Source organism: Saccopteryx bilineata, chromosome 3 (assembly GCF_036850765.1).
Source record: "Saccopteryx bilineata isolate mSacBil1 chromosome 3, mSacBil1_pri_phased_curated, whole genome shotgun sequence".
In the NCBI taxonomy this organism is placed as follows: domain Eukaryota; kingdom Metazoa; phylum Chordata; class Mammalia; order Chiroptera; family Emballonuridae; genus Saccopteryx; species Saccopteryx bilineata.
The window spans coordinates 285,275,840-285,296,953 of record NC_089492.1 but is presented as its reverse complement, the minus strand read 5'-3'; the positions used below and the strand labels follow the sequence as shown (position 1 = coordinate 285,296,953).

General features: G+C 52.9%; 2 protein-coding genes across 5 annotated transcripts in view; one reads left to right on the top strand and one right to left on the bottom strand.

Annotated features, from left to right (window-relative positions):
• Window positions 1–48: 48 nt before the first annotated feature.
• MAD2L2 (mitotic arrest deficient 2 like 2) lies at window positions 49–12,374 on the bottom strand. 3 transcript variants are annotated; one of them, XM_066270436.1, is made up of 9 exons: window positions 12,304–12,374; window positions 4,893–4,944; window positions 4,679–4,797; window positions 3,332–3,403; window positions 2,748–2,848; window positions 1,918–2,012; window positions 1,530–1,603; window positions 625–717; window positions 49–382 (listed from the first exon to the last, which is right to left on the bottom strand). In XM_066270436.1, the coding sequence occupies exons 2-9, from the start codon at window positions 4,930–4,932 to the stop codon at window positions 341–343; spliced, it is 636 nt and encodes a 211-aa protein (XP_066126533.1). In that variant the 5' UTR covers window positions 4,933–4,944; window positions 12,304–12,374; the 3' UTR covers window positions 49–340. The 3 variants fall into 3 exon arrangements, with proteins under 3 accessions (XP_066126533.1, XP_066126534.1, XP_066126532.1); XM_066270437.1 differs by lacking the exon at window positions 12,304–12,374 and adding an exon at window positions 11,964–12,049; XM_066270435.1 differs by lacking the exon at window positions 12,304–12,374 and adding an exon at window positions 5,312–5,469.
• The window catches only part of DRAXIN (dorsal inhibitory axon guidance protein), a 31,146-nt gene continuing 14,982 nt past the window's right edge, over window positions 4,951–21,114 (top strand). The window contains exon 1 of one of the 2 annotated variants that reach the window (XM_066270431.1): window positions 4,951–5,219. In XM_066270431.1, the coding sequence (XP_066126528.1) occupies window positions 5,185–5,219 (35 nt within the window). In that variant the 5' untranslated portion in view covers window positions 4,951–5,184. Of the gene's footprint in view, window positions 5,220–12,280; window positions 12,407–21,114 lie in introns of those variants that run through there. The other variant, XM_066270432.1, reaches the window with a different exon arrangement.

Genomic DNA, 21,114 nt, shown 5'->3' with positions numbered 1-21,114 from the left:
CTATTTGGCTGCTCCTGTCCCTCCCACTACAGTTAGTAAGAGCCCAGGTCAGCCCTTGGGGCCCTTTATTGAAACAACTCAGCACAATATTTGAGACAGACAGTGTTGGCCAGCTGAACCCCAGGAGGCTGAGAAATCACGATCCCAGCACCCTTCCTGCCCTCCTTGGGGGGGGATTCCTCCATGAAGGCAACCAGACCTGAACAGCCTGGCTGGCAGGTGGGCAGTCCACGCGGAGGCAATAAGAGCACTTGGAATCAGGGTGGCCCTGCAGCGCTGCCCTCGACTGAGGGCCCCCAAAATCTGACAGTTGTGGCATCTGTGGGGGGCAGGCACACCCTCAGCTGCTTTTATGAGCTCGTTCTTCCACGTAGAGCTGCATCTAATGGACAGGAACAAACAGCCATGTCAGGTGGACCATCGGGGCACCCATCTGGAGGGCCCATGAGACCCTGACAGGCAGATCTCTGCCAAGGGTCGGGTTGCACGGCGACATCCAGGGTTAAGGGATAGGGGAGATGGGAGTAGCCTTACACCAAGCATTCCCTGGTAATCTCCCCAAACCTTGTCCACAAAGCTTCAGCACACCCCAAATAAAGTATATCTGGTCCCCATGCAGCTCACCTTTAAAATGTCCGACGTCATAGTTTTTAGCGGTATCAGCCGGGGGTCATGCATGTGGACGTCCTGCTCATCTGCCAGGATCCAGGGGAAGTCCTAGGGCGGGGATCACGGTGAGGGCTGGAAGGGGACTAAACTCCAGCCTACTCTTCCTTTGCTTCCCCTCCCCGTCCAGAGCTGGAGGCCTCAGACTTTGGGGAATATCAGAATCACTAGGGAAGTGCAGATTCCCAGGCTCCTTTTTTGGACAGGCCAAAGGTGTGGGTCAGAGCTGGGCTGGGAATCTAATTTTTTTTTTTTTTTTTTTTTACAGAAACAGAGAGGGATAGACAAGGACAGACAGACAGGAACGGAGAGATGAGAAGCATCAATCATCAGTTTTTTGTTGCGACACCTTAGTTGTTCATTGACACCTTAGTAGTTCATTGATTGCTTTCTCATATGTGCCTTGACCACGGGCCCTCAGCAGACCGAATAACCCCTTGCTCGAGCCAGCGACCTTGGGCTCAAGCTGGTGACCTCGGGGTCTCAAATCTGGGTCCTCTACATCCCAGTCCAATGCTCCATCCACTGCGCCACCGCCTGGTCAGGTGAATCTAAGTAATTTAATAAGCCACAAGCACCAATTCTGAAGCTGGTAAGCAAGGGTCTTCCTCCCTAGGGCAGCTCCACTGAGCTGAAAGCCCCAGCCTGCACCCCATTACTCTCAGTGCTAGTGCCCAGGGGTAGCAATGGCAGGCAGACGGCCACATCATTAACACAGAACCACTGGGTGCCAGGCATTGTCATAAGCAACGTGATGTGTGGTAGCCATGGACAGCACCCCTGCCTGCTCGGGCTATGGTGTCTGCTTACCAGAGCCTCCTAGTTGTCTCCCTGCCAACCCACCCGGACCAGTGTCATCTCACCTTTATGACCTGGATTTTCTCCATGTTGCGAGTGGCAGCTTCCCTTGTGTGCACCAAGACGGTGAAAGTACAGCCTGAAGAAGCAAGAGTTTGGTCAGGACTGGGCCACACCATGCCTGCCAATAGACACAGTCTCTTCCCACCACCCTAGGTGGCTCAGCAGCCCCACAGGTCAGAGTGTAAACCAAGTGTTAAGACACTAAACAGGGAGACTGAAGCCAGGGTGGAGTCAATCAGGGAAACTTCCTAGAAGAGGTAGACTTTCAAAGGAGTCTAAAAGGAAGGAAGAGACGAGGCTCGGTTCAGCTAACTAGGAACTTGAGAACACAGACCAACCTGTGGTAGCCAGGGTAACACCGAGTGAGGAGGTGGTAAGAGGTAAGCACACCTGGGGGGTTGTGGTCCAGGACAGCATCACACACGCTGATCTTCAAGATGAAGGCTCGGAGCAGCTGCTCCACATGAGACAGCAGAGAGTCTGAGCTGGGAAGGAGAGAAGAGGAAGGTCTCCCATCACACTGGTGCCCCCTCCCACCAGCAAGCAGTCAACACTAGAAACAGATCTGGGGGGTCCAGAGCCCCTCCGGTCTAAGTGTTGGCTTCTGAGGGCCCAGCTACCTATCATCTGGGTAGTTTAAAACCAATGCAGAGTCCCCATCCAGACTAATTGAATAAGGATTAGGGAAAGAGGTTTAGGGGGTCCCTAAAGGTAATTAGATAACATGCTAATATCCCACCTAGCCTGAGAACCAGGACCCCAAGCCTGACCCAAGACCATACTGCCCTGAACTCACCACAGGAAGCCAGCAGCTGACCAGCCAACATACCTGTCCAAGGTCAACTTCTAATTGACTATGGACTAGGCTGCTTGACTGGGAAGTTAAGACACTGGATTATGTCCTCGCTCTGCCAACATGTGGGTGACCCTAAGTAGTTCATGTCACATCTATCTCTGGACCTTAGCTTTTCCATCTATATATATATATAAAATGAGGTTGGGGCTTGCCATTCACCAGTGCTGTGGTTTGCCAGGTGTGACACAGGAGGCTCACCACCTAACCTGTGTGATGTCCAAGAGACCACTGGGCAGCCTGCCTGTCAGGGTGACACACCTTGCATTTTTTCAAGGTACTCAGGAGCTGCCTCAAAGGAGTGAAGGTGGGGTATTCCTAGGGACCACACACCATCTAGCAGGGGGACAGCAGAGAGGCAGCTCACCTGATGGACAGCAGTGGAGGCTGGGTGATTTCAAAGACAAATTTCTCCACTGGGCGGTGCTCTTTGTCCAAAATTACGACCACCACTTTCTCCACATCATTCTGCAAGGACAGGCATCCCTTACTCCAAAACTGGGTGCTCCACCCCACCACCACCACCCTGCCCAAGGAAGGACGGGAAAAGGCACACTCAGCCCGGCTCGGCCTCTTGGCCAAGGGTCCCTGAGAGCCCAGAGAGACGTTTGAGAAGTGTAAGCAGGCACTCCCAGATGAGTGGTACGTGCTGAGGGGAGAAACTACCTGGGCCCAGGGGGGGTCCCCAAACATCTCAGAGAACAGGACAAAATAGGAGGAAACCCTGAAGGGCCAAGCTGAGAGAGAACTTCAGGGTAGGGGGAGAGACCAGATGTGAGAAGAACCCAGAACCTTCCTGGGCATGCTCCACTCATAGAACCATTCACGGGTGGTCTCCAGGGTGCAGGAAACAGGCTTCTGAGTGTGATAGTCATGGGGACCCTACATGGTCCCAGCATCACCCCAGCCCATATTGGGGATGAGGTGGGCTGGGGGGCCTGGTGCCCTCACCTTCTCCAGGAGTGGCTTGACACAGTGGAGCGTGTCCTGGATATACTGGTTCAGCTCCGGGTGGCAGGACATCTGCACACAACGCCGTGATGGCTGGTGAGGCCCACTGCACCGATGGGGAAACCACCCAACATCCCCTGCAGAAGCCCAGGCCCTGCCTGCCCTTGGAGAGAGGCCCAGCAGTTCCCTAGGGCTTCCTACCCAAGAGACCAACTTCCCATCATGGGGCTAAGAACTCTGATTTATTCAGAGTGGGAAAAGTTAGAAGATAAGAATTCAGTCTTAAGATTAGCACAACATAGTATTAGGATTTCCTAATGTTGGTCCTTTGGCTGCTTCAGAGTCTAAGAAACCCCTAAATTGTGTGTATTTGGGCATATGGGCATTTTTCCAGAGAAGAGATCCAGATATTTAATGAGTTTTCAAAAGTTAAGAATCTGGAACTAAGGAGCCATGTGGCCTCAGGCAAATTAATTCTCCAAGCTTCAATAAACTTTATCTGCAAAGATCTCAAAGACTAAGTGAGGATTCATTGAGCTATGTACCTAGTGAGAACTCAATAGGCACTGTCCATCTTTTCCTCTTCCCTGGACATCCTTTAAACTTCCACCTCCTCCCAGTATTCACTCATTTATTCTAATGTTTACTGAGTGCATTTTAAGGGGCAGGCACTTCTAGAGACTGGGAGTCAGTACCTTACTGCTTTGTCTCCCTTTCCCTTTTAACCCACAATTAGGGTGAGAGCGGAGAAGGTGCCTGAGGTTTACAGAAACCCCCTCCCCAAACTAACCATTGACCAACTTCAAGACTTCTTTTAAAATTTTTTTTTTAATGTTTAGTAAAGGGAGTTATTATTATAATTATCATTATCACCATTGTTTATTTATTTTTTTTAATTTTTATTTATTTATTCATTTTAGAGAGGAGAGGGAGAGAGAGAGAGAGAGAGAGAGAGAGAGAGGAGCTGGAAGCATCAACTCCCATATGTGCCTTGACCAGGCAAGCCCAGGGTTTCGAACCGACGACCTCAGCATTTCCAGGTCGATGCTTTATCCACTGCGCCACCACAGGTCAGGCAAGACTTCTTTTAAAATAGTCTAATTGGAAGGCCTTGACCTTAATTTCTGAAGAGGAACACCCAGCTGAGAGAGGAATGAAGGAGCCACTACAGTGAGGGGTGGGAGACTGTCTGGCTACCAGCTGCTGCCAAGTCCTGGGAGGCAAGGCCTGGCAGCTGGAGAATGAGGGGGCTGGGCCTGAAGGTAGAACAGAGTTTAAAAATCCACTCTGTACCCATTCTGTGATTAGGGAGTGACCCAGTGGTCCCAGCCCGGCTGTGGGTCTCACCTGGACAGGAACGTTGTACTTCTTACGCTTCTGGAAGATGCCCACCGGGTAGACCTCGCGCACGTAGAGGATTAGATGCACCGCCACCTCCAGGAACTCGCAGAGCACATCGGCCACTACTACGAAGGGGCAGAACCCGGTGCGCTCAGGGAAGTATACTGGCTCAAGCACTCCCTCGCCCCCGACTCCGGGTCGGCAGGTCCAGCCTCCCTACCTTGGCCAAAGTTGAGGTCCTGCCGCGTGAGCGTAGTCATCCTTCCCGCCACCTAGGGGGTGGGACAGAAGTAGGGGCTAGTTCGAAAGGCAGGCTCAGAGGCCACAGGGCCCGCCTCCACCTGGGGGGAATCGGGGCAGGACCCCCCAGGACACAGAACCAGGGGAGCTGGGAACGACCCCCGACGCTGCGCCTCGACCAGCCTCTGTTTACAGGCCAGTTCCCTCGATGCCTCGGGAGTAGGAAAGGCCAGAGCTGTGCGAACAAAAAGGCCCGCAGGCGGAACAGCCGGATGCGCAAGGCCGGGAGCGAAAAGCGGTGCACGAGGTAAGAGAAACTAGGCTGGAATAAGACTCCACCCCCTGCCTGGCTGGATCCCTCCCCGGAGGGAATCCCGCCCCTCTCCCTTCCTCCGGTACCGGCTCTGGCCTTGGTTCCCGGCTCGGGGCCCGGCCCCCGAGCGGGGAACCGCCGACCGGACCACTTGCTCCGCCAGCTCAATCCGCGCGGCCCAGGCGCCGCTACGTGACGTCCGCGGCGCTGCGGCGGCTGCTAGGGCCGTTTCGGGCCACGCCTACTCCCCCGGCAGCCGGAGCTGGGGCGGAAGGGAGCAGCGCGAGAGGCGGGGCTGGAGGCGGGGCTGCGGCGGGGCGGGGCCGGGTGGGCTAAGGCTGCGCCATGCCAACGCCTTTCAATTTTGGGTGAGCGCGAAAAAAGACAACTTGGGTCTCCACGTCGGGTCGTACGAAACTTGCTCCCCAGGGCATTTCTCTCGCTTTAGGAAGCGCGGTAAGGGGGCGGGTACGTCCTCCTGGTGCCGACCAGATGGAGGTCACAGGTGGGAACTCTGGACAGCGACATCTACGGCTAGCTCCGGCATCACGGTTCCGGGACTCAGCTGCCCAACCGAAAGCGAATCCGCCGGCTCCGGGGCGGGGACAGGCGAGGACGAGGGTGCATCTGGGACGCCCCCGCCCCCACCCGGAACCTGTACAGCTTGGCTTTACCACCCAAGAAGATAAAACCTCCTGGGCCCATGCATCAACAATAGCTGACCGCTGAGTGTGTCCGTGGGTTATTTTACTAAATTCTCAAAACAAGTCTACGCGAAGGTTACTATAATTGTCCCTATTTTACAAGTCAGCCAACGAGGTTTAGAGGGGTGAAGTAAAATGTCACACAACTGTTGGGGGAGGGGCGGGCGGATCCGGAGTCATCCCCTCCCTGTTCCTCATGGACTCTGGAAGAGCTGAAAGGCCCCCGAGATATAACGATATTAATATTTAAATAATTGCTAACACGGATTGAGCACTTATTATGTGTCAAGCACCCATTATACACCACTTTGTAGATGGTAAAACAGGCACAGAGATGTTCTCCAATTTGCCAAAATCACACATTTGGAATACAAATCCAGTTCTGACTTCTATTCTAACTCCAGGACTTCAACTTATTTTTAGCTCCTTTATTTTACAAGTGAGAAAACAGATCAGAGAAGTGACTGTGGAGTTATGGGGAACGTCAACACCAGAAGCTGGGGGAAATTGTCTCTGACCTCTAAGAGCTTGTCAGGAGTCACACCCATCTGTGAGTACACAGATCTAACCAGGAATGTTGGTGACCTGCACCACTTCTTCACCCCAGAAAGCCTTCAAATCTTCATTTACACACTTCCGATAGGGTGGGGACAGAAGGGAGAATACGTAGCCTGGCCCATTAAACCAGGAATGCCAGCAGAGCAGATCTCAAAAAGAGTCCTTGGAAATCTGCATCAGAACCCCTGGGGAGCCCATTAAACACTGGGAGCCATGGCCTTCCTGACCTACCAAATCAGTCTGTCTGCACTGCCATACTGACCCTTTAACAAGCTCCCCAGGGGTCCGATTGCCCAAGAAAGTGTAGGAATTGACACAATTGATTTGAGATGTTCTCAAGGAAAGTCTGCACTCCATAAAAATGCAACACTTAACCCAAAGGGATGGATACTTTATTTCAGAAATTGATGCACCTGGCAGCGCATTTGGGGCACAGACACTCTTCTCAAGATTTGGAGACCCTGGCCATTATATGCCATGCATGGGAGGACCATTTCCACACAGAGCCAGCCAAACAGCTCACTGTCTTGTAGAAGGTGTCTCCTGATGCTTTAGTTATTGGGGAAAGTGCCTCTTTCTGGAAGTTACTCTAGTAGCTTTTTCACTGGTGACAGGAAGTGGCAGTCTTAGGGAATAAATTCCTTGTAAAGGGTCCCTTATGATTGGGGCCTGGGGTGGAGAAGCTCAGAGCCCAGCTACTGCTGTGGGGTGCCCTCCAGGGTATAGTGTGAGCAACATGGGGGCTCGTGCCAGGCCCTCCTTCCATGGGCCCCGAGCCTCAGTCCTCTGCCCTGAGAAGACACAGTGCAAGCCACCCCAGAGGTCTACTGACATACAGCTAAAGAACACCAGAGCAACCTTGGAGAACATACAACCCAACACATTTCTCCAACTGGGAAACTGAGATTCCCAACAGTCTTTGTTTGATGCTGGGTACCCACACCTTGTCAAAACCCAGATAAAAATGCCTGGGTTTGGGGCTTTGGATTCAGAGCTAGCCATAAACAGAGGAAAGCAGGTGGGAGACAAATGAGGGATTTGAACTGATCTGACCCCTAACCCCAAAAAGGCCTCTTCTTATTTGTGAAATAAACAGGCTGGACAGATGTTCTTTAAACCTCTGATGGCCTTGTGTTCCATGGGGGCCAAGAAGCTGCAGGTGGAGCAGGGGCAGAGGGCTGTAGGGGAGTGTTATGAAAACTCATCTATCATTTCCATCCACAGGGCTCTGCGGCATCTGGTTTTTCATATCTTAATCACATCAGTGTGATGGATGGCCGAGGGACCCAGATTACATTATGGGGTTAGTTTATTACATTTTTGAATACCCATTTGCTGGGAGACTGTTTTTCAAAGTTATTTGCATATTTTTCGCCATAAGACAGTATGTCGGATGGTATCTCAAAGGAAGGATGGATGTTTAAGAGGAGGAAGAGCTTACTTGTCAACTGGATCAGGTCCCTGAGGGTCTGCAATGAGGACAGAGAAAATCATTTAAACTGAAATAAAGAGAAGGCAAGATGCAACAAAGTCTTGCAAAGAAAGGCTTTGCAAAGACTAAGGGCCTGCAAGGGCAAAGGAAGGTCCCTGTGGTTCACTGAGCAAGCACACAATGAGTGAACTGGGGAAGACAACAGATCACAGGCCAAATCATGGATCCCACCCTTGCTAAGGTTTCCAGGACACCAGTACTCCCTCCTGCCGTTTTTATTTTCCCAAGACAGAAGGCAGCTCCCAGTGTGCCCTAAGGGACCAAGATGCATAAACAAGGGACTGTGGCAGACAGACAGTACTCCTCCTCCCTCATTTGGCCTTCTGATGTGAGGCCTGACCTGCACAGCTGCCCCACACCCTCCGGTCCACTGCTGACCTCAGACCCAAACCAAAGGCCACTAACACTGGGCACTTCTAACACCTCAGGAAGGGCAGAGTACAACTTGCTGTTCCCTCACTAAGGTTCAGCTGACTCCCAAGTGTCCTTGACTCCTGGTTTATCGGCCTGACTTTACAGATCATCTATTTTATTATTCTTTTTTTGTGACAGAAACAGAGAGAGAGGGGGACAGATAGGGACAGGTAGACAGGAAGGGAGAGAGATGAGAAGCATCAATTCTTCGTTGGGACTCCTTAGTTGTTCATTGATTGCTTTCTCATATATGCCTTGACCAGGGGGCTACAGCAGACTGAGTGACCCCTTGCTCAAGCCGGTGATCTCGGGGTTTTGAACCCAGGTCCTCTGCATCCCAGTCCAATGCTCTATCCACTGTGCCACCGCCTGGTCAGGCCAGATCATCTATTCTTTTTTGTTGGTTGTTTGTTTTTTTTTACAGAGACAGAGTCAGAGAGATGGATAGACAGACAGGAACAGAGAGAGATGAGAAGCATCAATCATTAGTTTTTTGTTGTGACACCTTAGTTGTTTATTGATTGCCCTCTCATATGTGCCTTGACCGTGGGGCTACAGCAGACCAAGTAACCCCTTGCTCAAGCCAGTGACGGTGGGTCCAAGCTGGTGAGCTTTGCTCAAACCAGATGAGCCCGCACTCAAGCTGGCGACCTCAGGGTCTCGAACCTGGGTCCTCTGCATCCCAATCCGACACGCCATCCACTGCGTCACCGCCTGGTCAGGCCACATCATCTATTCTTAAACTTTGAACGTCTACCCAAATGTCTTCCATAATTTTAGGGCATCCAGGCCCTCTGAAGTCATCCTGAACCACAGGGTAAAAACCCTGGATCCAGCTTAACTGCCATTTAAAACAAACAAACAAACAAAAAACAAAACAAAACTTTTTATTAAGATACAATTCACAAACCATAAGGTTCACCCTTTTAAAGTGTGCAATTCAAAAAAGAAAAACAAAAAGTGTGTCATTCAGTGGTTTTTAGTATAGTCACAAAGCTGTGTATCAATCACCACTAATTCCAGAACATTTTCATCACTCCGAAAAGGAACTCCACACACATTGGCCGCCACTCCCCGTCTCCATCCCTCCAGCCCCAGCAACCACCAGTCTACTTTCTGTCCCTTTGGACTTGCCTATTCTGAACATTTCACATAAACTCAATCATACAACATGTGGCCTTTTATGCCTGGATTTTATGTTGTAGCATATTTTCAAGATTCATCCAGATGTGCCATGTATTGGTACTTCACTCCTTTTCATGGCCAAAATAACAGTTCAGGATATGAATAAGCCACATTTTGTTTTTCGATTCATCAGCTGATGGATATTTGAGTTGTTTCCACTCTGCCTGTTTCTATTCAACTACCTCATTTTATAGATTGGGGAAACTGAGGACCAGAGTCACCTTAACCTGGGTGGGACAGGAGTCCAGACCTCCACTAACCTTTTCCCATTGCATTGCTCTGGGAGAACCCAGAGAACAAAGAGTCTAAACACCGCAAAAGATTCCCTGTGGGTGAGCAGGCATAGTGGCAGCATTTGAACCAGAGTTTCTAGTATTTTGCTTCGGGTTCAATGTTCCTGGCCACAGCTGCATCCTTGAAAAGAATCATGGCCACTTGTCCCCCTTCCAGGCCCAAGTCACCATCACCTCTTCTCTGCTACAGTTCTTTTTATTTTTTTTAAGTTTTTTTTTTTATTATTGATTTTATGCACTTCACGCAATGTTCTAACCAACCGAGCTAACCAGCTAGGGCTCTGCCAGTTAGTTCTTAACTGGTCTCCCTGGTTTTGTCCTCGCTCCACACTATACAGTCTAGTCTCAATTTTAGGAATCAGGGTGAGTCACTGTCAAAACCCAAGTCAGATCACACTTCTGCCCTGCTCATAACCCTCCAATGGCTCCCATCTCACTCTGACTAAAAGTCAAAGTCCTTACAGTGGCCTTTACATGCTCCCATGATCCTCTCCTTCTCTGACCTCATTTCTCTACTGCAGCGTTGCTTTCTTCCTCATACAGTAAGCAGTCTCCTGCCTCAGGACCTTTGCACTGGTTCTTCCTTCCGCCTGCCTCACTCTTCTTCTCACAGCCACATGGCTCATTACTTCATTTTCTTTGTTAAAAAAATTCCTCACCAAAGAGGCCCTTCCTGGGAAGCTTATGTAAAACAACTCTGCCCCTTCATGTTTTCTCCCCTCAATGGGTTTTTTTTCTAGTGCTAAACACCACTTTACATATTATATAGGTATTTGTTCACTTGCTATCATCTGTCTCCTTCTCTGGAAGGTAAACTCCATGACAGCAGGGAATCTGGTCCGTGTTGTTCATTACTGTAGCCCCAGTGCCTAGAACAGAGCTGGCACATAGTAGGTACGCAATAGGTACTTATAGGGTAAAGGATTCAAACCTTCCAGTGAATAAGCAGTCTAGCCCTTTCACCAATCCATCCTGATGCCCATCAGGCTGATAATTACAATAACAATAGCAGTTGATTTTTCTAGAGCATTTCCGATGGGGCCAAGACCTTAGGAACATTGTTTCCTTACATAAGTCATAGCACTTAATAATGTGCTCGGAGAGGTTAAGCGACATGCCCAGAGACTGGGAATGGCATCAGAAGAGGAGCCCAGGCATTCAACCTGACTACAGAGCAGAGCTCTTAAACTCCTGAACCATAATTTGCCAGTCTCTGGAGAAAGAAGAAAACAGTCGAAACGGGAGCCACGGTTGAATTCTGGGCGCCAGGGGAGACTGCAGCTTCCCGCGCGCCAGTCCCACACCACCACTCTTTGATCTTTGCAGCGTCCGTGGCCCCACTGACCCCGCCGTGAGTTATGGGGGCCGGGGGACCCATAACAGAGCATTCCCGTACTCCCAGGGTCGACAGGACACGGCGTCCCGCGCGGTGATAGATGAGCCAGTCCCGGGCGCTAGCTTTGTCCCAGAAGGGCCGGACTAGGGAGCATCAGACAGACTTTGGACGGGGCGTGGCGAGAGGCAGAGGCAGAGGTGTGTGTGTGTGTGTGTGTGTGTGTGTGTGTGCGCGCGCGCGCGCGCGCTGCATAGAAGGATTGTCTTGCTTCCTTTCCTGGGTGTGTGCGTGCGTGTTAGGTAGAAGAACTGTTTTGCTTTTCCTCGCCGTGTGGGGAACGGGGGTCATTAGTGCGGCCGTCAGCGCCCTGTAATCTCACCAGGTAGCGCTTTGAAAACCCCAAACCTCTACGTTCAAGAGCGAGCTCTCCTAGAACCCCGCCCCCCACTTCACGTACTTTCGGAGGCTACAAAAGCCCTGCCGTGCCGGGTCCCGCCTCCCTCGCCCTGGGCATTTCTTCCGTCCCATTTGACAGCCTAGGCGGAATAATCCTTTTGGGGATCCGCCGGCCCCTACCGGGCCAGACGCGGCAGCAGCTGAGCGCTCAACTCCGATCTATTGTTGGGGTCCGCCAGGGACCCCCTGCCGTAGCCCTTTGTTGCCCGTTCCCGCCGGGGCCGCTCCAGATGCGCCACCGCTGCCCGCGCCCCGCCCGTCCCACGCGCCCCGGGCCGCGCCGAGGCGGCTTTTACGCACCGGGAGAAGTGGGCCCGCCTCGCCCGGTGCTGGCACCGCCGCCCGGCTGCGCCCGCCTTTGTCTGCCTTCTTTGTCTGCCCCGCGCCCTCGCGGCGGCGGCTAGGCCTCTAGGGAGCGGGCCCGGAACGCCGGGTGCAGCTGGCGAGGGCGCGCCGGCCGGGAGCGCGCGAAGCCCTGCCGAGCCCTGGGATGCCCCTCCGCGGGGGGCCGCGGAGCCGGCTCCCCACTGCCCCTCCTCCGCCTCCTCCTCGCGCTCCCGCCTCCTTCCCTCTCGCCCGCCCCCGCCCCCTTCCCTCCAGCCCAGTGCAGCGTGGGCACATCCTCCTGCCGCCCGCGCACCTCTCCGCGCGGTCCCTGCTTCGCGGCTCGGCCCTCAGCTGCGTTCAGCTCCCGCAGACTCTCGGCCCCGTGCCTCTCCGCCCCCTCCCCGCCGGCCGGACAGGTAAGGCATGGCCTTGGCCCGCCCCTGGCCCCGCCCTCGCGCCTCACCTAGTTGAGCGCCGGGACAAAGGTGGGCTACCTGGAGAGCTCAGGGGCGGAATGCGCCTAGGACTTAGGCTGGAGGTGAGGATGCTGCTTTCTTCCCTGCGCTCCTGGCCCTCGGACCGGTTAGTCCGTCTGTCCAGCAGTCGCCTCCGCTCCTCGCTGCGTCTCTTCTCCGCTCCTAGCTCTGCTCTCCGCCCACCTTCCGCCGGACACTCACTTTTCCACGCTCTGACACTCTGCCTCGTGCGCGCCCTCGCTGCACTCTCCCAGTCGCGGCTCCAGCCCACTCTCCTCCTCGGTACCAGCCTTCTTCCTCCCGGACCCGGTCTCTCTTTGTCTCTCTGTCTCTGGGCCTCCGGGTGGTCTCTGGCTGTGGACCCCAGTCCACTACCGTTCGAAGAAGCTTCGAAGACTCCTTGAGCCCCGGACAGAGCTGGCTGGTGTGCTCTCCTGCCCCTTTCGAGGCTGCCCAGCGGGCTGAGGTGTGCTGCAGGGAGAGGGGACTCTGGGTGTGCCCTCGCCAGCATCGCGGTTGGCCCCGCGCTCTCCCATTCAGCTCGGACCAGTACCGTGTCCGATCAACCCCGACCGCGCTGAGCTCCCTCCTCCAGCCCGGGCGCAGCCTCTCCCTCCCCACTGATAGCTTCTCTCCGTCTGCGCACTGGGGTCTCAGCCTCCTGCGGGCGCCACCGTTTGAGACGAGAGGGCTCTTGGGTTTCCCGCCAAGTCTTCTTTCCTTCCTCCACTGGGTGCTCCCTCAGCCTTCACCTCTGCCTGGTCTCTGCGGCCCAGCGCCCTCCACGCTGCCTACCTCCCAGCCTGGAGGCACGCAAGGAAGTGCCCAGGTACTGGTTTAGTACCACCCCTTTAGGGTCAGGCAGACATGTTCTGGGAGCGACTTGGACAAAGGAACACACTTCTCTGAGCCTCAGTATCCCCATCACGAAACGAGGATAATAATAGCACCTACCGGTAGGGATGTATGTGGAATCAGGGGAAAAAGCATGCTAGTATGCACGGTACACATTCGGAGCCACACATTCGGAGCCGGTGAGGGAGTCTACAGTCCCCGGGTAGGGTCCAATGGGGGCTCCACAGAAAGGGGAAATGGATCAAAAATTCAAGATTAGAGACACTGCAGAGAACCTGACTGTCCCTACCTACATCACTGTCACCCCACCCGCTGCCCGTACAGGCATTTGCCTTCCTACAGACACTCTTCTCTTTTCCTATTTCTCTTCCTCTGTCCTAAAAGCAGAGTTTAAAACATCAGGGTGAAAAGAGTCTCTGCTTTCAAATGAGATCAATGTGGCTGTTGGTGTTGCCAACAGCTGGTCATTTGTCGTGTGGCACCCTCATGACTCATCCCCAATTCTGAACCTCTGTCTTGCACTGATTGCTTTTTTCCATGGCGCCAGCTCACAGCCATTTTCCTTCCTCTGGCGGGATCATCTTGCTGGACCCTGGACCAGCTTGCTGTGTAATTGCCTAAACCCTCTGATCATCTTCTGAGTCGTTATAACAGGTGACACACCACCCCAGGTGTCCACAAGGATGTGGGCTACGTGGCTTAATGAGGACAACTTCAGAAGAGGGAAACCTTCTCCCTGCTGGCAATTTCTAAGCTCTTCTGGCTGGGTTTTTGTGTTCAGCCACAGCCAGAGTTGGCCATTCAGCAAGAACGGGACTGGGCACACACGCCTCCGGCTCCTGATCCTGCCTGGCAGACAGGTCCAAATCTGGCAACCTAGAGCCTTCCTCCATCTCTGGTCCCCTGCCTTCTTGGACCACAGCTGTCCTAGGAAGAGCCAGCTAAGCAGCCTCTGAGACCTCTAGGAACCTGCCCCTCACCCACATGAAAATGATGGCACCTTCTCTGCCTTCCTCAACATTCAATGCAACCCTCTCCCCCACCCTAAACCCCTCCATGGCTCCCTACTGCCACTAACTCATCTTCCTACCTTTCACCACACTCCATCCACACCTGGGGTTTCAGCCATGCTGAAGGGCTGATCATCTCTGTGCCCTGACTTCCTCTGAGCTTTTGCTAGGGCTCTTTCCTCCATCTGAAATGTCTCCCCTGCCCTGTGTTCCATCAAAGGCTGCCCATCCTTTCAGGCCAAGGTCAGATGTCCCTTCCTGTGGATGCCCTCCTGCTTCCCTTTGCTTCCGTGTCTCTTGTGGTCCTCACTTCCCTGGGCTGGGCTAGGTCTTGTTCCACCAATGGGCCCAGTGCCTGACCAACAGTAGGTGCTTTGCAGAGACTTGTTCTATTGAATGGAATCCATGGTCAAGGAGACAGAAATGAACTGAAAGTTGTAGGACACAGGTTATCCCTGGGTGCCACTGGGTCCTGCTAGCCCTGCCAGGAGCAGAGCTGGCTTTGGAGCAAAGGACCGTGGCTAGGGAAGTTGAAGGGGGAGCAAGCTGCCTGGAAAATCCCTGTGGTTCTGGGGGCTCTACATCCCTCTGGACGGTGAAGACAGTTTCTGTGCTTGATTCTAGTAGAGGAAACGGACTAGACAGGGAAGTGACTGCCTGAGTCCAGCAGAGTTGGTGTTCCCAACTGACTGCTTAGTGGCCGGAGGGAGGGAGTTCCTTCACTTGTCTCAGCCAGGACTGTGGCAGAGCTGGGATCTGCTTCCAGGCCTCCCTGACTCCACAGCCTGGGAAGAGCAGAAGCAGAGAGGGGTCCTGGGCATGTGCCCCAAGTGGGGTGTCACACGAGCATTGTTGTCCTGACCCTTATGGTTGAGACCTGCCTCTCTTGCTGATCCAGACCCTCTGCTTGTCCTACCCCAGCCCTTCCTCTCGAGTGCAGCATAGACCTTCCCAGTGAGGACGTAAGAGGGTGGCTGCAAACTTACCACCGGAGGCCCTGTCCCCCTCCCGCCAGGCCCCAGCTTTGGCAGCTCCCCCACAGATACACACACTGGAACACCATAGCCTGTCATTGATCACCTATGTACATCCCTGGATGGATGTGGGCTTATGAGGAATGAAGCCCCCCTGCCCAACCCAGAGCAGCTGGGATGAACTAATTGTAGAACCAATAAGTTTTTAGAGGTCCTCTCTGTGCCAGGCTCTGGGATAAGGACTCCAGAATGCTCATCTCTGAGTTATGCATCTGTAGTGTGTCAGTCACTGAGGGTGGCCTGAGTGGTCAAGACCCCGCCTTTGGAGCTGGATGGCCATGGGAAAACGATGGGCACATCCCCCAAATCTTTGCCCTGATGCTGAGCCATTGTTGCTATTATTTGGAAAGTATCCACTTCAGAAAGATAGTCTAGATCAGGGGTAGTCAATCTTTTTATACCTACCGCCCACTTTTGTATCTCTGTTAGTAGTAAAATTTTCTAACCGCCCACCGGTTCCACAGTAATGGTGATTTATAAAGTAGGGAAGTAACTTTACTTTATAAAATTTATAAAACAGAGTTACAGCAAGTTAAAGCATATAATAATAATTACTTACCAAGTACTTTATGTCGGATTTTCGCTAAGTTTGGCAGAATAAATCTTTATAAAACAACTACTATAGTTCAATCTATCTTTTTATTTATACTTTGGTTGCTCTGCTACTGCCCACCATGAAAGCTGGAATGCCCACTAGTGGGCAGTAGAGACCAGGTTGACTACCACTGGTCTAGATCATGCATAGAAAACTCTAGAACTAACTTAGTAAATCCCCAATACATGACATCCAAACAAGCATACTCATCTTTCAGATGTGGGACTGAAGCCCAGAGAGGTTAATTGATTTGCCCAGGGTCACACAGCTATTAAGTGCTGGAGCCAGGATTCATACCCAGGCTTGTTTGACTTCAGGCGTCTTCATTCCACAGTGGCTCTGCCAGAGCCGGCAGTAGGCGTTTTTTGTCACTTGATGATTAAGTGATGGGTCTGACCAAACCGCAAGTGGTGTTAATTGTCTGGGCACTGAGATAATGAAGTTTGAGGTTTGGGGGGTGGGAGGAGAGGAGAAGAGGAGCACCTGTAACCAGGAGGTAGGACTCTGGCTCAGGAGGTGGGGGTGGAGTACTGGGAGAGAGGAGCACCCTCCCCCACAAAAAACAACATCCTTACACAGGTTTTTTGAGGCCTTCCTTGTAGGGGGTAGGAATTCCCGAGGCTGCTATTGGAAACAATAAAGGCAGATGGAGCTGCCCCTGCAGGGAAGCCAAACTCATTTGCCAAGACAATGGTCCCGTCCAGGCCCATGGAAGCCATCCTGCCCTGGACTTGGCCTGTCCTGCCCTGGCCCATGGAAGCCATCGATCACCCCACTGAGGACTAAGGACAGCACCACCTGCGCCTGCCCCCTGCACACACAGGCACAGATGCACAAATGCGACCCTCTCCCATGCTTTCCGCTCCCCATAATAACCACCGTTGCTGCCCATTGCACCCTTACTGGGCAACACTCACTTCATATACCCTTGCCTCCGCTCATCCTCATGTTCACCGCATTTTTTTTAAAGATTTTATTTATTCATTATAGAGAGGGGAAAGAGAGAGAAGGGAGGAGGAGCAGGAAGGATCAACTCCCACATGTGCCTTGACCAGGCAAGCTCAGGGTTTTGAACCAGCAATCTCAGCGTTTCCAGGTTGACACTTTATCCACTGCGCCACCACAGGTGAGGCTCACCAGCATTTTATAGGAGAGGATGCTGAGGCTCTGAGAGGGTAGATGACTTTCCCAAGATCACATGGCTCAGCTTAATGGGTTTGGGCTGACATCTGTGTGTTTGAATCAGTAACAGTTATGTCTGTGCCTCAATCCTTCACTAGACCTGTGGCCTCTCTGGCAGGTCAGACTGGACACCTGGAGGACAGTGGCTGGGTCTGTGCCTGTGAGTCAGAAGCTCTATCCAGCAAAGAGTGTGTTCTCTGCATGTTCTGGGAAGTCCCTAAGAGCAGCAAATGGAACTCACCCTTCAGACTGGAAGCTTCCTGGGTGCAAGGGCTGCATTTTCTGCTGAGACAGCGCCCCGAGGACAGGACCTGTGTGTCCCTCTTGTCAGAGAGGGGCTCCCAGGCAAGAGTTGGCTCTCCCATTACACTGGGACCTCAGGGCCAGGACTGTTGTCCCCAATCAGACTGGCAATGCCCAGGCACAGGGAGCCTGTCTCCGCTTTCAGATTGTAGTAGTTTCCCTTGCATAGCCCAGCAAGTGGTGACCACCTGGTGTCACTCTCCCTGGCCACCTCCATTGCAAAGAGGCGCCCCAGATGGAGAGGCAGAGCTCTCTGTGTGAGATGAAGTTGGCACAATGGCCTGTGGACAGGTAGGTGGGGCTCTGACTGTACTGAGGCCTAAGGGAGCTGAGAGGCCCCTTCCTATCGGACAGGTGGCACTTTGTGGGGTGAAGAGCTGAGGTCACCCTGGCCGGTTAGCTCAGTGGTGGAGCGTCGGCCTGGCGTGCAGGAGTCCCGGGTTCAATTCCCGGCCAGGGCACACAGGAGAAGCGCCCATCTGCTTCTCCACCCCTCCCCCTCTCCTTCCTCTCTGTCTCTCTCTTCCCCTCCGCAGCGGAGGCTCCATTGGAGCAAAGATGGCCTGGGCGCTGGGGATGGTTCCTTGGCCTGCCCAGGCGCTAGAGTGGCTCTGGTTGTGGCAGAGCGACGCCCCCTGGTGGGCGTGCCGGGTGGATCCCGGTCCGGTGCATGCGGGAGTCTGTCTGACTGTCTCTCCCCGTTTCCAGCTTCAGAAAAATACAAAAAAAAAAAAAAAAAAAAAAAAAGAGCTGAGGTCACCGGTTCAAAACCCTAGGCTTGCCCGGTCAAGGCACCTACAAGAAGCAACTACGAGTTGATGCTTCTCGCTCCCTTCCCTTTCTCTCTAAAATCAATTAATAAAATTAAAAAATGTTTTCGAAGTGAAGTTAGAATCAAATGCTTAGAGAAACCCCTGAAACATCTGTACCAAATACAGTGCCTAAAATGTGTTCCTTTCAGGCCTGACCTGTGGTGGTGCAGTGGATAAAGCATCAACCTGGAAATGCTGAGGTCGCCGGTTCGAAACCCTGGGCTTGCCTGGTCAAGGCACATATGGGAGTTGATGCTTCCAGCTCCTCCCCCCTTCTTTCTCTCTGTCTCTCTCTCTCTCCTCTCTAAAAATGAATAAATAAAATATAAAAAAAATTAAAAAAAAATGTGTTCCTTTCACAAAGCAGGAGGAGGAGACCCACAGTCGGGGAGGGGGGTTGAGGGCCAGGTTCTCCGAGCGGGTGGTTGTCTGGCTCCCAGCCTGGAATGAGCACCATAATCAGCATCACTGATACCCCTGGCCAAGGATTCCCGATGGAGCCCTCTTGGCCAGCCCTACTCCTCCCTCAACCCTCCATGCCGCAGTGAGATGATCAGCAAGGCAAGAATGCGGGACCTACAGCTGTCCTCAGTTGCTCGATGGCAGCCCAGCTCCACAGTTGTCTGCTGGGCGGGAGCCCCCCTGTTCCGTGCCCCTATATGCAAGGCTGTTGGGAGGAGGGGCTCTGGAATCAAAACAGGCTCCAGGCTGGATTAACTGCCTTTATTTGCATACGATCTGCTTCCTGGCAGCCTTCTGGATGGGAACAGCTTTGCAGCTCTGCTCCACACGGGGTGGAGACAGGATGCACAGTGTGGGGACGGGTTATGGGCTTGAGATAAGCCTGTTGCCCCTCCTCGGCCAGTCCCCTTCCCAGCTGCCAGTGCCTGGTCCCTGCGGGGTGCTGAGGCCCTCACGGCAATGGCAGGAGCTGTGGGGAGGCAGGTGACCTCTGGTGCAGCGCAGTGCTTGGGATGTCCCCTGCGCAGAGCATTAAGTGGCTTTGCCACTCACCAGTCATGTCACTTAGATTTGTGGCTTATTTTCCCAGAGCCTCAGTTTCCTCATTTTATATTTTTTGAAAGAAGTATATTTTTAAATTATTTACTAATTTTTAGAGAGAGAACAGGAGAGAGAAACATCAACTTGTTCAGTTATTTATGCATTCATTGGTTGATTCTTGTATGTAGCCTGACTGGGAATTGAACCCACAACCTTAGCATGTCGGGATGACATTCTAACTGAGCTATCAGGCCAGGGCAGTTTGTTTGTTTTAAAAATGTGGAAAACAACCCACCCTGCCCAGCAGTTGAGAGGATACGATAAGAAATGGACAAAGTGTGTAAGGGCCTGGGCTTCACAGCCACTCTGTGAGTGATAGCTCCTGTTACCACAACTGCTTTTGTTTTGCTTTGCTTTTAATGAGTCACTATTAGATCTCAGCTGTGAGTGAGAGCACTATCTCTGGGTGATGGGTGGTCCTGATGTCCCTCGAGAACTCTTGTTAGGGCAATTCCAAGCTGTTGGTGGTCCCCAATCAGGGGGGTGGGCGGAATCGGCCCCCACCACAGAAGGGAGCAGGCTTTGTGAGCAAGCCACAGGCAGACCATCCATGGCTAACGGGAGGTGTGTGTGTGTGTGGGGGGGTGCCTGCTGCCCCTTGTTGCCCAGGTGCTTGGCGCTTTGTGATGCAACCTCCAACCGGCTCCCAGAGTGACAGAAATGGATGGGAACCCTTCGTCACTGTGTCCTTGGCACAACTTCTGTAGCAGCCCACGTTTCCTGTGGCTCTTTGCCAGGCTGGCACCTTGGCTGCTGGGCTGTGCCAGGATCTGCGTGCAAGCCCTCTGGGCTTGGATGGAGAATTCCAGGCTGTTGTCAGGACAGAGTGGTGCCGGTTTCCCAGCCCTCACTCCAGCTCACTCCCCTCAGCCACACTGAGAATGTGTTAATGATTTTGTGGTCAGTCATCAGTTGGGCTATGCTCCGGCCATTTCCATTCCAATCCATAGTTATCAGTGCCTGTCATTGCAGGGTCCTCTAGACCGGAGAGGAACAGAGGGAAAAGTGGGACAGAGCCCCCTAGGATCTTCCTGTCTCATCAGGGGCCTTAAGAAAGGCTGATGACCCAGCACGAAATGGCACATGAGATCTTTAAAAGCTGGGCAAAGCTGTGTAGGATCATGGAGGAGGAAGCACATCTATTGGGGGTGGGAGGTGGGGAGGCTGAACAAGGCTTCCTGAAAGAGAGGTCATTTGGAATAGGGCCCAGAAGATGGGCAGGGTTTGGACAGAGAGAGATGGGGGTAGAGGGGAGTGGTTGTTCCAGGGAAGGGGAATAGCCGAAGGGAGAATAGAAACAGGAAAGATGGGGTATGTTTGGGGCTCAGGGACTAGTCTCTGTTGACTGTGAAGCAGAGGAAGTAGAGGTCAGAGCTGCAAAGCTAGGTTGAGGCCACATCATACAAGGTCTTAAGTGCCAAAGTGAGGAGTCTTTGATTAAAAGGAAAAGCAATAGGAAGTCATGGATAGTTTTGAGCAGGGGTGAGTGGCATGATCAGAGTAATCTGACAGCAGTACAGGCTGGGTCTAGGGGCAGGACAGTGCTGGTATGGTCTGGGGAGAGGGATAGCCCCCCATGGGTGCAGCAGCACTGCACACTGAAATCCTCTCTCCTCTGCCCCAGGTGGGCTGCATGCATGATTCAACAGGTACAGAGGGCAGAAGGGAAGAAAGATGGGCCTGAAATTGGGATTCCTGGGTACAATGAATGGATCCGCTGTAGGGTCTTAGCAAAAGGACTTCAGTAGGAGAGAGAGAGATGACAAGTACAGGTGGGGTCATTATGCAGGGGCGT

Excerpts from the sequence above, each read along its gene's own strand:
- MAD2L2 (XM_066270436.1), bottom strand. The coding sequence starts at position 4,932 with ATGACTACGCTCACGCGGCAGGACCTCAACTTTGGCCAAG. Across the intron at positions 2,013-2,747 it reads CCTCCACTGCTGTCCATCAG|CTCAGACTCTCTGCTGTCTC; the intron begins GTGAGCTGCCTC and ends TCTCCTTCCCAG. Across the intron at positions 718-1,529 it reads AGAAAATCCAGGTCATAAAG|GACTTCCCCTGGATCCTGGC; the intron begins GTGAGATGACAC and ends TCCCCGCCCTAG.